Here is a 14,625-nt window from a genome sequence, read left to right as displayed (position 1 = left end):
AAGCTGCCTCTCAACCCCCACGGAGAGAAAAGCCTCGGAGATTCTAGACAGTAGCTCAGTATTAATCCCATTATGATAACGTGAAAACTGTTTCAATTAAGCGATGTACATTGTTACATTGTTGGCAAATAATGGAATTTAAAATAATAAATGGTTCTAAGAAAATTCTCATCTAATGGTGAACATTTCCTATCTTAAAATCGAATGTATATTCATAGAAATTGCAAAACTTTCTGTATTTTCCCCAGTAGGACACCCAGAAAATGTTATTGGCTTTGTAGTCGCAATTAACAAAATCTCTTTTAAACCGTAGCCTTGTTTCCTCTCTTAAAAAATTCATCCTTCCCTTTCTACAGGTGAAGAAGTAGTACCTGCTAAAAAGACAAAGACAATTGTTTCGACTGCTCAGATTTCAGAAACAAGACAAACCCGAATTGAAAAGGTATTTTTCTATACTGTTGTGTCTCAGAACTCCTGGTTGCTCGTTCCCCCCATTCCTCCTCCTCAGTGTGGCCTTTCTTTCATATTTTCCAGAAAATTGAAGCCCACTTTGATGCCAGATCAATCGCAACAGTCGAGATGGTCATGGATGGTGCCACTGGGCAACAGCTGCCACATAAAACACCTCCCAGAATTCCTCCTAAGCCAAAGTCAAGGTCTCCAACACCACCGTCTATTGCTGCCAAAGCACAGCTGGCCAGGCAGCAGTCCCCATCTCCGATAAGACACTCCCCGTCCCCGGTCAGACATGTACGGGCGCCTACCCCATCTCCTGTCAGGTAAAGCTTCCTTAAAGAGATCAGGTTATTCACTTTTAAAATAAGGTTTCATGCAATCAAAAATGTAGCATGTGATAAGCAAAGTAACTGGATATTATGTTCACACATCTTCACTGTTCACAGGTAAATTGAAGAATTTTATAAACGCTAGTTCTAAATTCTTATTTTTATTCCCTGTAGTAAAACTTTGCATTAGAAGCCAAAATAACTCTGGGACATGAGAAAAGTGCAGAATTTAGGGTTCAAAGCCCTAAAGCAATCAACCTAAAGTTAACAGCTTGACTTAGGGCAGTAATTGTAACAATGTCTTTCTACTGATCACTACCTCTATGTCCAACATTTGATTGCACCCTGCATACATTGTCTGATTAAATATTCACACCCCTAAGATTTGTTATCCCCAATATGATGGGTAGCTAGAGCTAAAGAGGTAGTTTGTTCAAGGTCTTAGTTTTGTCCTCTGTAAATTAAAGAGAATTATAGTAGGAATGATTTAAAGGTGTGTTATAAGAATTCAGTGAGATAATTAGTTGAAGGTGCCCCTTAAAACAGAAAATAATTTTACAAATGCTCAGATAATAAGTAAAACCTTTTAAATGTTTTGAATATGCTTATTTTATTTCAAAATCAAATGGATTTCTATGCTTAAGATGCAGGTATTTTAGAAGGTGAGCCTGCATCATTAGGGCTCAGAAATTATACAATCAAGTATAAATTATCCACGGCAATTGGAACTTTGGGATTTAGTTTAACATAATGAGGATTTTAATATGATGAACTAAAAAATCTGCAAAATTTGAGCAAATAAAAAAGTATATCTTAATGAACTCCAGTGAAGTTTGAAACATGTAGACAAAGTTCCCCTGCCAAGAAAAAAAAGTGAATGAAGAATAATGAGATCATGAACCTACAAAATACTCAAACTTACTGTGAAGTTTTTGTCATCAAAATTATATGATGGGGTCAGGGTGCAGCTCAGTGAAAAAGGCTTACCTAACATGTGAGGTGACCTTGGGCTCAATCCCCAGCACTGCAGAAAAGATAATAAATGAATAGGAAAAAATATATTAAGGAAACAGATCCAAGTACAGAAATACATTCAAGTATACAGGGAATTAATTTTTTAAACAAACTGATTTTTAAATCTAGAGAAGAGAGAGGATATTTTACTTAATAAAAAATACTAGCCAAATTAGTTAGTTACCTATCTGGAAGAAAACAAGCATAAACCTCTACCTCACACCATTTACAAAATAAATGATTAGAGAGTCAAATTAAAAAATAAAAACTTGCCTGGCACCAGTGGTTCGTGCCTATCCTAAATATTTGGGAGGCTGCAACTGGGAGGATTGAGTTCAAGGTCAGCCCAGGCAAAATAGTTTGCCAGACGCTACCTTAAGGGAAAAAGCTGGTCATGGTGGTATGCTCCCGCCAGCCCAGCAATGGCAGGAAGTGTGAAATAGAAGGAACAATGTCCAGGCCCACCTGGGTAAAACACGAGACCCTATCTCCAAAATAACCACAGCAAAAAGGGCTATAAATAAAAGAATTTTAAAAAGAGAAAATTTGAGAAAATGTTTGAGGACGAGCTTTTAAAAATACATTTACAGATTCACAATAAAAATGAAAGTATATGTATGGCAATAGCAAGGCTATTGCTAGACCAAATAGTACATTTGTGGAAAGAACTTAACGGTGCCCCTTTTACTACCATAAAAATATCATAATAAACACAGAATGGCTACAATGCAGACAATTCCAGTCCAGAAATCACCCATAACCTGCACAGCTATAGACGTGTATGCTGGATAATACCCTGTAAACAAGCAAAATGCAAATAAACGGGCAGACAAGGTTAGCATCACTTAGGACAAAGAACTAATGCACCAAATGCATTAAAAAGTTCCACAAAGTCATTTTAAAGGAAAACCCATGCAAACAAATAGAGAAAACAGAAAAAGGCACAAACAAGAATTTCATAGAAAAGGCAGTGTAAATAAATGCCTAATAAGTATATGAAAAATACTACATATTATCCAATCTTTATCATTTGGGGCACTTAAAAAATTAAAAATATTGACAAAGACTGACATGAAGCAAAAGCTCAGATTTAAAAAAAAAATACATTTAGCAATCAGATAAAAAAACTTCAGGTTTGCACACCATGAAATCATAACACAGACCAAATGTAGTTTGGGGGAGATAACAGCCTCACTATATTTTAAATCCACGTTTAAAGGTCATTTAGAATTACAGACCTCTGTGATCCCATGAGGCATTTTGACCATCATAGCATTCTGAGAATTTATTAGTAAACATCTTATTATTTAGTCCCTGAAAGTTGCTTTAAAATAACTAGAAATTATAAATGCCAATTTGTGGAGAAAATAATGGTTATCCCAGACAGACTACTTCCTAAAATGTCTCACAGCTCTAGTCTTAAATTTTGTTGTAGATAAGGAAAACATATTTCATTGGAGAAGGTACATTGTATCTAGCTGTGACCAAGTGGTTATTTTTTTTATTGTAAGTGCAGAAATAAGCACTTTCCTATAATGACTCAAATTACATTGATTTTCACAGTTATAGGCTTACCTGTGGCCTGCTGCTAATCACTCATGTCATGCTAATCATGTCTTTAACTCTTTTTGAATTAAGCCCACTTTGCTAGGTAAGAACAGCCAGAACAAAACACAAGAGGAAACTCGGACATGCCTGTCTCTTTGCTTTACTTCAACTGATGTGGACCCCACATCATTCTGACATGGTCTTTGTTACATTTCCCAGGCAATTATTTTCAGAATAGAGGCATGTCCTTAGAGCTCCCTTTAGTTTTATTACAATTTCATTTATAAAATATAAATTGATTTTCATAAAAAATAAAGCCTTTCTTCAAAGAAATGATTAAACCTTTCTTCATGAAACAGACTAATGTTGTAATGTTCTGTTAAGGTACTCTAATTTAGAGCAACAATCCAGTTACCTTGAGTTTAATTAGGATAATTGTTTCATTTATGATCAATGCAAAATAAACATCCTATACAGTGCCAGAATACATTTAACAAACGTTTTCCTACATCCAAAATTAGAAAAAAAAAAAAAAATTTTCAACCATGAGGCAATACTGCCACCTAGAGGGGAAATGAAATAAACCTTACTGATTAAAAATTAAATTAGTGTTGCAAATTTTTGTCTTAAAACAGTTGACCAATCCCTAGAAATCTTGCTATAGACTAAAGCTGTCTTTTTTGAGCTATCAATGCCAGGATTTAGTGCCCACACCCTTCAACTGATGCTATTTATCCTTTAGATATACCGAAAGAGCAAACAATGAAAACTACTTGGAAGAAGTTACTTTCTCGATGTAATAATAATAATTTTTTAAAAACCCATAGAATCATTAGGTTTCAAATTAGCCAATTCTTACACTAATTCTAAGGTTATTTGAAGGAAATTGTCAGTGAAATACAATGAGGATGAATGTAAATAAATACGGGAAAATTTAAAAGAGTAGCAACAAACACATTGAATAGAGCAATACTTTCCAAACTGCATTGTACAGCCTGTACCCATAAGGTTCTGCAAAAAAAGTCAGCAAGAGCTGGTGCCAGTGGCTCACAACTGAATTCCCATCTATTTGGGAGACTGAGATTGGGAAGAGAGTTTGAGGCTAGCCAGGGAAATAGTTCATGAGACTCCATCTTCAGAATAACCAGAGCAAATTGGACTGGAGGTGTGGCTCAAACTGTATAGCACCTGCTCTGCAAGTGCAAAGCTCTGAATTCAACCCCCAATCCTACACACACACACACACACACAAAATCAGCAAGAGACTTTTCCTCCTGGCTTAGAAATTCACAAAATATAGACATAGTAAAGCCTGGGAATTAGGAAAGGAGGGAGGGAAGGGAAGAAGAAAGAAAGGAAGGAGGAAGGAAGGAAGGAAGGAAGGAAGGAAGGAAGGAAATGGTTCACTTGTTTAGACTAGAGTGGCACAGCATTTTGATTACAGAAACTTTTCTTCATCTAACATGTATTTGACATCTGCCCACCCAAAATTGGGATTACAGAGGAATTTAGAGATGATTACCTGATTTGCATTATCCTTCTTTTGTCTGTATGTTAAGGAAGCACCTTCTTCTGTTGTGACTTTTTTTAATGTGAGAAGGTGAGATGAGGCACAAAATTCTTTAGTTTACATAGAATTAAGTCTGATTCCCTTGCAGGGTTATAGCAGATAAGAATACGGCTTATTGAGATTTAAAACAAATTACTTTCAAGTACATTATTTACCGTCTGAATAGGTATGGAGGCACACATTTTAAAACTCTGTTTTAAAGCACTTACATATTTCCTCCCATTACCCAAATCTGATTAAGCCTACTGGAGTTCCTTGCCTTGGTGTTCTGACCGGTCATTGGGTTTGCAGGTCTGTGTCTCCAGCGGGGAGGATCTCCACGTCCCCCATCAGATCTGTTCGGTCACCATTACTCATCCGGAAGACTCAGACAACCACAGTGGCTACAGGCCCCGAAGTGCCTCCCCCTTGGAAGCAAGAAGGTTATGTGGCCTCCTCCACTGAGGCTGAGATGAGAGAGACAATGGTGACAAGCTCTACTCAGATCAGGAGGGAAGAGAAATGGGAAGGGAGATATGGGATCCAGGAGCAAGTGACCATCAGTGGAGCAGCAGGCGCTGCCACCAGCGTGTCAGCCAGTGCTTCTTTTGCGGCAGAAGCTGTTGCTACTGGTGCTAAAGAGGTAATGGCAAAACTGCCTTTGTTTCCCTTATTTCAGTTCTGTTTTCTGTGATCCAATTTTTGGCATGAAATTCAGTCTGCATAGTTTGGATAGGAAATGCATAGGAGCATAAAAATATAACAGAAACAGAAGACTGCATTTGGTTGTTGTAATTTGTAAAAGCATCTTTTGTGTGTGTGTGACTAGAATTTGAACTCAGGGCTTTGTCCTTGTAAGGCAGGTGCTCTAACACTTGAGCCACACCTCCGTTATTTGGGACAAAGGTTCTAATCTGAGAAGTTTACATGAAGTATGGGTTTTAATGATGCAGCTCCTGCATCTCTTGGTGGTGACAGATGCTTGTGTATGAATTTGTTTTACTCTAGGTAGCTCACTTTCCATTGTGCTTTTCACATTTTTACCAGGCATGCCATTTTTTAAAAGTGCTATACTTCCTATCCTTATCTCAACCAGCAAAAACCCTTGTTCCTTCCTATTATTGCTTATACTCTCTCTACAACAAAATTAGAAATAAGGACAAAATAGTTTCTGCTGGGTATTGAGGGGGTGGGGGGGAAAGGGAGGGGGCGGGGTGGGTGGTAAGGGAGGGGGTGGGGGCAGGGGGGAGAAATGAACCAAGCCTTGTATGCACATGTGAAGAATAAAAGAAAAAGGAAAAAAAAAAGTGCTATACTTGCTCATTTGCAATCCAGGTGAAACAAGAGACAGACAAAAGTGCAGCTGTTGCAACTGTTGTTGCTGCTGTTGATATGGCCAGAGTGAGAGAACCAGTTATCAGTGCTGTAGAGCAGACTGCTCAGAGGACAACCACGACTGCTGTGCGCATCCAGCCTGCTCAAGAACAGGTACGCGGCAAATCCAGACTAGCACAGAGATTAAGAAGCAAGCACAAAGTTTAGGTACAAGGCAAGAATTCCAGTGAACAACAAACACATACCTAAAGAAGAAAGTACAAGAATGAAAGCAGTCATACTAAGGGAAAGGTCATAACGGGAAGAAGGTAAAAGAAGGAAGTTAAGAGGGTGAATATGGGTGATGTACTTTCTATACAAAAATTAATATAGAATATTTAAACCTGTTGAAATTACCATAAAAAGGGGAGTAAGGTGGAAAGGAGAAAAGTGGAAGGGATGAAACAATTCGGGGTATAATACATGTATGCATAGAAATGTCATTAATGAAACCCCCTGTATAGCTATCCTAAACAAACAAAAATGTCGTTTTTCAAAAATGAAGGACAGGTCCAAGAAATAAATAAAATAAGGTTAGTATAAAGACATGACAAAGCATATTTTTAAATCTCAACACTTATTACTTAAAAATAATTATTAGCATCTTTGTATTTCCCTCCATGTACCTTTCTCAATAAATACACATAAATGCTTAGAAGTTATTTATATGTGTGTCTGAATTTGTATGTGTTATTATACATAATATATTTATACATGTAATCCTTCTCTATAAATTGTTTTGAATCTGCTTTTGTTTGTTCAGTAATGTATTGCATACCTCTCTCTGTCAATAAATATAACACTATTATATAAAAAAAAAAAAGACAGTTACGCATGAGGCCACCAGAGGGCACATGGAGCCGGGTCCTCTGATGCACATTCACTCAAATGCATTTCTTGGCTAAAAGGTAGAGTGTCCAAATTCGCTGAGCAGCCAAGGTCATGCTGAAGGCAGCACTAAGTGCAGCATAGCCCAGGCTTTTAGTACTTTCTTAGAAAATGGTGATCTGAGATGCCAAACGTGTTTAAGCTGTAGGATCACAAGAACACAACAGGTCAGAAGAAATACCTGGGTTATATCAAGCAGGTGAAAGTTGACTACCATGTTGGAGTAGACCAAGAAGTAGTGAAGAGGTCTGGTAGAGATGAACCAATGTGGGTTGCAATACACAAGTTCATGGAAGCAACGCTAGGAATCTCTCTGTATAGCTATCTTTATCCCAAACTAGCAAAAAATGTTTTCTTATCATCTCATGTTTTCTCTTCAACAAAATTGGAGAAGAGGGTGGAACAGGTTCAGCCTAGAAGTGGGGGCTTGGGGGTGTGGGAGAGGTGGCACAAACAATGTATACACATGTAAGTAAATGTAAAAACGATATAATAAAAGGAGAAAGTATGGGAAAAAGGAACTCCTGGTGGAGGCAAGCAAAGGGGGCAGGAATGAATCAGCTAAACAGAGCAGTAAAATCCAGAGCTCAGTTGCTCCAAGAGTGTGGCACCAGAACCACCATTCCAGGGAAGACATTGGATTTCTCTGAGATTCCCTGAAAGATCTTTGCTTTTACTTTCCTCAAAACAAACATGACACTGATTTATGACTGAAAAGTACTATAAATCCAGGATATTTTCCTACCTCATATTTGAATTGATCTTGTTAGAGTTTAGAATCACTCTCACTTTCCTCTTTATCCTCTCTTAGGTAATATTTATTCCTTAATCCTGATATATTATTATAAATTTTTATACAAAGTGCATTAATATGCTTCTTTCCTTTCCTCTCTGAAAATCAGGTAAGAAAAGAGGCGGAGAAGACTGCTGTAACTAAGGCAGTAGTGGCTGCCGATAAAGCCATGGAACAAGAATTAAAAGCAAGAACCAGAGAAGTCATTACAACAAAACAAGAGCAGATGCACATAACTCATGAGCAGGTGAAAATGGTTTTTGATATGAAATTCATTGATGCTATCACATGGGTCAACATAGATGATAATCTTTACTGTGAGAGGTGTTATTTCTCGGTGCACATGGCTGTTATTACACCAATAAAATCCTCTTGTCATGTGTAGTTCAGTTCCTGGATACTAGATACCAAAGTCTCTTAGAGTCACTGAATGTCCATACTGAGAGTCACCTACATTTTTTATGATTGCCTACATTGATCATAACTAAATATGTTACTGTAGGGAGGGGACAGATGGGAGTAAAACCAAGAGGTAAGAAATAGATGCTGAGGTAGGAATGGGAAAGAGTGGAAGAGAGCAGTGAGCATGGTTTACTTTAAAAGCTTAGCAAGTGCTTCGTGACTCCTTATAGCACATTTTGCACGTGGGTTCAATGTGGGGTGGACAGTATGAAATTATAGGTCAAATGACCAGAAAAGATGAAAAGGACAGTCCCCCCATGATTGGAGGCATTTGGAAATAGATTTGAGAAGGCCTGTTGGTGGAGCCAATTGTCAGTTGGGTAGTTTGAGAAGATAAACTCAAGTCCATGTTAACCCTGAGATCCTGTGTCCCAGTGATGATATGTGAGAATGGGAAAGAGGCAAAGGGGAGATTTGTCCCCTACATCCCCATTTTCCTTCCACATCCAGAGAGAAATACAGTGTCCTTCCAGGGATAAGGATTCGTAAAGCATTTTGCCTAGGATATATACCAAATTTTTCTTCCTCAAATGCCTCAGATTTAGGAAAGTAAGTCTTATGCTTCAAACCATCACAATAGTGAGGAAAATTTGCAAAACAAAATATTGTCGAAATGCAGACTATAAATCATCCATGCTTGATTTCTCATATATAAAATAAAAGGATCAGGCAAAATTACTTCTCAGGCCTTCGTTCTAATTTTCTATGTTCTAAGATTACCTTTAGATGAAAAAATAGTATAGAATTACATTGCCATATATCCACTTACAAAAACATTGGAAGTCTTTTTAAAAGAAGACCGAAACTCTCCTATTCAAAAGTCCTTAATTAAACTTTTTTTTTTCTAAATAGGTTAATTCATGGTTTAGGTAAAGAAAGAGCATGGTTATATTAATTAACATGAGAGTATTAGTTTTCTTAGTGACATCTCCGGAAAAGAAATTTTTTCTTCATATTCCTATTTTGTTAATAAATATTGTGTTATCTCTATTAGAGATCAGGAAATAATAAGGTTTTGTTTTTATCATTGACTACAGATAAGAAAAGAAACTGAAAAAGCATATGTACCAAAAGTAGTAATTTCTACGACAAAAGCCAAAGAACAAGAAACTAGAATTACTGGAGAAATTACTACAAAAGAAGAACAAAAACAAATAACTCAAGAAACAGTAAGTCCAATTTTGTAAATGCCTATGGTTTGTTGACAGATATTAAATTTCAGCCAGCTGCATGTACCTTATAACCAAAACTTCAAAATGGAGTCTTTCTCATGTACTTTGTTTGCTAGTTCTCTGTCTAGTATGGAAACTTCCATGACAGAAATTCTATTCTCAGTGCACTATTTTCCACTCATTCAATCAGCTTTGAGGAGACTGACTACTAGAAAAGTTTAGGGGCATGTCTGTGAATATTCTAGAACATACATTAAAAAAAAAAAGGAAAGTAGATAACACCTCTGTCCACTACCCATTGGTACATTCAGTCTTTTCATGTATATCCTCAGTCCTCCGCCACATCGATTGCAATTCCCAACTTTTACAGCTGTAAGGTGCATGCATGTGCACATCCATGCACACACATGAGCATACTATTGCCACAAACACTCCAACTAAAAAGCAGGGGAACTCAAGGAAATACTAGGCACCAGAGACGATAGGTGCTTCTTCAAGAAGGTGCTCTTCTCTGTGGTAGAGGTGTTGTCTTCTTTTGCACCATAAAGCCATATAAAGGCAATTTCAATGTCACCTTTGTGAAAGAAGGTCTTAAAGGAGAAGGGCATCCATTTCAAATTTGTTCCTCTTTTGGCGGGAGCTCCTGTGCTCACCTCTCTTGATATCAAGCTCTTGTCCAGGCATTTGTCAGCAGTCACTCAGTGGGTCTCCTGACATGTCAGCATGTCTCAGATATGAGATCTTTTCAGTTCCAGGATAATTTGTTAAGGGGCAGGTGGGCAGAAAAGAAGCTCATTCCTCAGGAAAACAAAAGTCTATGTTGTGAGCACAAATTCCAACCCCTAAAAGGAAATGTGACATTTTCTCAGCCTTCTGCATTCTGAATATGACAAGGTCTTCTTGCCATTGCTTTCATGCCTATTGCAACTCCAATCTTTATTTTACTCTAAAAATCAGATAAGGCAGGAAATTGAGGAAACTGCTGCGTCCATGGTAGTAGTAGCCACTGCAAAGTCCACAAAACTAGAAACAGCCCTGGGAGCTCAAGAAGAAATTGCCATACAACAAGGTCAAATGCACCTCACTCATGACCAGGTGATGACTTCCTGCTGATGCAAAAGTCACTTTTGCTTCATTGCACTTGCTAGCCACCTACACTTTCATTATGGGTCTTTATCATCACTTCTTCACCTCCTCTTCTCATAAACTTGAAAATTCCTTCCAAATCTTTCATAAGCCTTTGCCACCCATCTGGCTTTCACTGTCACTTCTCATTCCTAACTTTCAGAGTCTCTTCAGCTTGTTACTAATATGATATTACAATTCACTTTAATATCTTCATATTGAAGTGGACTTTAGTGTAAAAGTCAATTGCTAATGCATGATTATGCACTATTTATGGCTCTGCAAGAACTTGCCGTAGATTATATTAAGAGTAGTGGGAAAAAGAGAAGTAGCATTTGTTAGTCTTTTCTTCCTAACCACATTTTTTCTTCTAAATTAGTCTTATTATTTTTTTGTCTGTGAAACAGTATGATTATACGATTGAAATGACACACTTATATGTAATTAAAATGTCTGTGAATAAGAACATTTTGCCTACTTTCTTTGTAGACTTGTTTCTTTTATTAGAGGCTCATGAAATTCAATGACTATTTTCTCCCCTTTCTTTTAAAACTATATGAGCAGATAAAGAAGGAAACTAGGAAAACAGTGGTACCTAAAGTCATAGTTGCTACACCCAAAGTCAAAGAACAAGAGTTGGTATCAAGAACTAGAGAAGGTATCACCACCAAAAGAGATCAAGTCCAAATAACTCAGGAAAAGGTGAATACAGATATTTCAGATGTGAAAAAAATCATCTTGAAACTAATTTCTAGAAAACAATTAACTACTATGTGGTATGAATTATTAATCTGTATTTTCCTTTTTAAAATCCATAACTAAAAACAAAATGGTAAACGTGACTGATTGTCACTAATTTTTCTGCACATTTGATTCTCATTCATCTGTAACATTTGTATTTAATTTAATTCACCATTATTCTTTGCATGAAGATTATCATTTTAGCTTAATTTTTAAAAAGCAATATAGGGAAACACCTAGAGTTTTTTGTATAGCTAACATTTCTAAGTTCTGTGATTCTCAGTCATTATATGTAAACATTCCAAATGAAAATTAATTTCTCTTATGTATTTAACTCTGAATAATTTCCTCTTGCATCCTCACTAGGAGGGGGAAGGGTCATATTATGTGTATCTGCAGTCACATGCGACTTAAATTTTCATTTTACTGTAATAATCAGATGAGGAAGGAAGCTGAGAAAACTGCCTTGTCTACAATAGCAATTGCTACTGCTAAAACCAAAGAACAAGAAACAATCCTGAGAACTAGAGAAGGAATGGCCACTAGACAAGAGCAAATCCAAGTTACTCATGAAAAGGTGACTATTGCTATCCCAAGTGTGAAATCCCCTATTATAATACATTAATACCAACCCTCAGTATTCTTATGTATGAGGCATTAATAACCAAATTTATTTTTTAGATAATTAAGCAATTGGAAACTAAAAAAACAACAGATTTATTTTTGTTAATATTACTACATACTCCTTTCCCCATTTATTGTTTCACTATTGTCTTCCAGTTTTTATTATTAACATCTAGCAATCCTCCAGAGGTTGATGATTGAAATTGCATGCAGGCTAATTTTAAGAGACTACATGAACATAAAAAAAAATAGTTGCATAAATAAGTGATGATTCTTACTGTTGGGAAGATATGTGTTTTGAGGAGTCACAAATTCAGTATATTATGTTCTAAAGTACGGATTTGTTTCAGTAAATTACCTATAATTTTCTTCCTGCAAAACTTTAAGTTTCTTCCTCATGTAAATATCAGATGAGAAAACAAACTGAGAGAATTGTAGTACCTGCTACAGCAGCTCCCACTAAAGCTAAGCAAAATGTGATACTGAAATCTAGAGAAGGAAGTATGCAACCAGAGCAATTACACATAAGCCATGAAAAGGTTACTGTCTCTATTTGTGGCTTTGAAATTTACATGAATTAAACTCCCTCCCATAACTAAAATTTTCTTCAAATAAGCCATTATCCTAAGTTTATCTTTATTGCCAATATAGTATTGAGGACTCACCAACTAGAGTTTTTCAGTTTCATTGGCATGATCCCCTGTGTCCTGTCTGTACTTCCCTCAGTGTTGCTTTCTATCTTCCAATTTTTTCTAAGATATGTTGAAGATAAACTTTAAGCTTTTATCTAAGTCTAATATTTAATAGCATGTCAGCCTTTCAGGAATCTCATAGATGCAGACATTTTACTGTGAGACATACTTCGACAATGATTAATTTTTAATTTTTGGTTATTTCCCGAATCACATCAATTTGACTATCTTATTTTTGTCGTTAAACGTTAGCCAAGGATGTGAGTGAGAAAATGCCTGTATGTAAGCTAATAGTTACCACTGCAAAACCTACTGAACCCACCACACTGCTAAGAACTAGAAAAGGTCTTGCTGTTAAGCAAGAACAGATACATCTTTTTCAAGAGGAGATGAAAACTGATGCCATGAAGGTGACAAGTCACCTCTCATAACTTCTCATCCTTATTCAAGAGTCAGTGTGCTCCTGCTATTCCACTGAACTCCTTTACATTAGAGTAGACTTAATCCATGTCCTCCAGTGGAACGGTTAGCATTCCTAGTTGTGAAAAGTGGGATTAAATACTACTTTTCGTTTTGTCTCCTAAATTAATTCTCGGCATATAACTGGTATAAATTGGGGCCTCCTAATCCAATTGATCTTCTTGCTTATCAGGATTCCAAAAATATAAAAGATATTTGAGTCTACTAAGAAATATAATACAGCTACCAGAATAGAGTATTCATTCAAAGTTGTCTGCCAAACAACATATCCTACATGAATTTGGTATACATTAATTCAAGAAGAAATACATACTTGCTTCCTTAATTTTTTTTTTTGGTAGTACTGAGGTTTGGACTCAGGGCTTTGCACTCAATAGACAGTTGTTCTTCCACTTCTGCCATGCCTCCAGCCCTTTTACTTCTGATTATTTTTTTGAGAATAGGATCTTACTTTTTGCCCAGGCTGGCCTGGGCTACTGCTTTCCCCAGAAGCTGAGATGGCAGTCATGTACCACTGTGCTCAGCTATTTGTTGAGATTGGATCTTGTGAACTTTTTGCCTGGGCTGGCCTCAAACTGCTATCCTCCTGATCTCTGCCTCCTGAAAGGTTAGGATTACAGGAGTGAACCATCAGTGTCTGGCTAAGACAAGATTTACATATGGCAGTTGTGTGATTTTTTGTCAATTGACAATTTCTTTGAGACTTAGTTTTCTCATTGTTAAAGTAAATAAAACTAAAGCTGTACCTGATTACCTCCTATCAAAGACTAGTTGGAAGGTACAAGCGAGCTATAGTGGAAATACAATCCCTCTGCCAGTGAATATGTACATTATGTGTATGTATATATATTATATGTATACATATACTGCATATATGTGTATATACACATATATTAGTGTTATCAAAGATGAACATTTAAAAATATCTGTAAAATTAAACTAGTTGCTTATAATTTTAAAAAAGAAATAAATAAATGAGCAAACTTAACTCACCAAAGCTTCATGTATATTTTACAGTTGCATCTAAAATGCAATGTGAAATGAAGTTAATATTTGGAGTCTTTCAATGAGATTAAATTGCTCCTGGAAGGCAGCACTGGATGAAGTCCATAATCTCTAAAGGTTCAATTCCATCTTTAAAAAGGCTTTATTAAAATCTGAAATGGTTCAGAAAATAATTTTAAAGACATACAGGTAGCATACTTGAAACATATTTCAGGTACACCCTACACCCTGTTCACAGCAGCAGCAAAAAACCCTACATATGAACAAAACAGTAAAGCCTGAACACTCAAAGTGCACTGAAGGCCATGGCTATGTGACTTTCACAGCAAGCTGTTTCCAAGGACTGCCCTGAATCCTATAGCCAAGCCACATT

The 14,625-nt window shown here is 36.6% G+C and overlaps 1 protein-coding gene across 3 annotated transcripts in view; it reads left to right on the top strand.

Moving 5' to 3' along the window:
* Window positions 1-14,625, top strand: part of Ttn (titin) — a 270,679-nt gene that overhangs the window by 7,169 nt on the left and 248,885 nt on the right. For 2 of the 3 annotated variants that reach the window (XM_074071182.1, XM_074071185.1), the window contains exons 5-13: window positions 357-442; window positions 535-779; window positions 5,209-5,539; window positions 6,232-6,384; window positions 8,061-8,198; window positions 9,451-9,582; window positions 10,543-10,680; window positions 11,275-11,412; window positions 11,891-12,028. In XM_074071182.1, coding sequence (XP_073927283.1) covers window positions 357-442; window positions 535-779; window positions 5,209-5,539; window positions 6,232-6,384; window positions 8,061-8,198; window positions 9,451-9,582; window positions 10,543-10,680; window positions 11,275-11,412; window positions 11,891-12,028 — 1,499 coding nt within the window. The remainder of the gene's footprint in view (window positions 1-356; window positions 443-534; window positions 780-5,208; window positions 5,540-6,231; window positions 6,385-8,060; window positions 8,199-9,450; window positions 9,583-10,542; window positions 10,681-11,274; window positions 11,413-11,890; window positions 12,029-14,625) is intronic. The other variant, XM_074071183.1, reaches the window with a different exon arrangement.

Source organism: Castor canadensis, chromosome 4 (assembly GCF_047511655.1).
Source record: "Castor canadensis chromosome 4, mCasCan1.hap1v2, whole genome shotgun sequence".
Taxonomy (NCBI): Eukaryota; Metazoa; Chordata; class Mammalia; order Rodentia; family Castoridae; genus Castor; species Castor canadensis.
The sequence above is the reverse complement of the archived record's forward strand: the minus strand, read 5'-3'. Positions and strand labels throughout refer to the sequence as shown.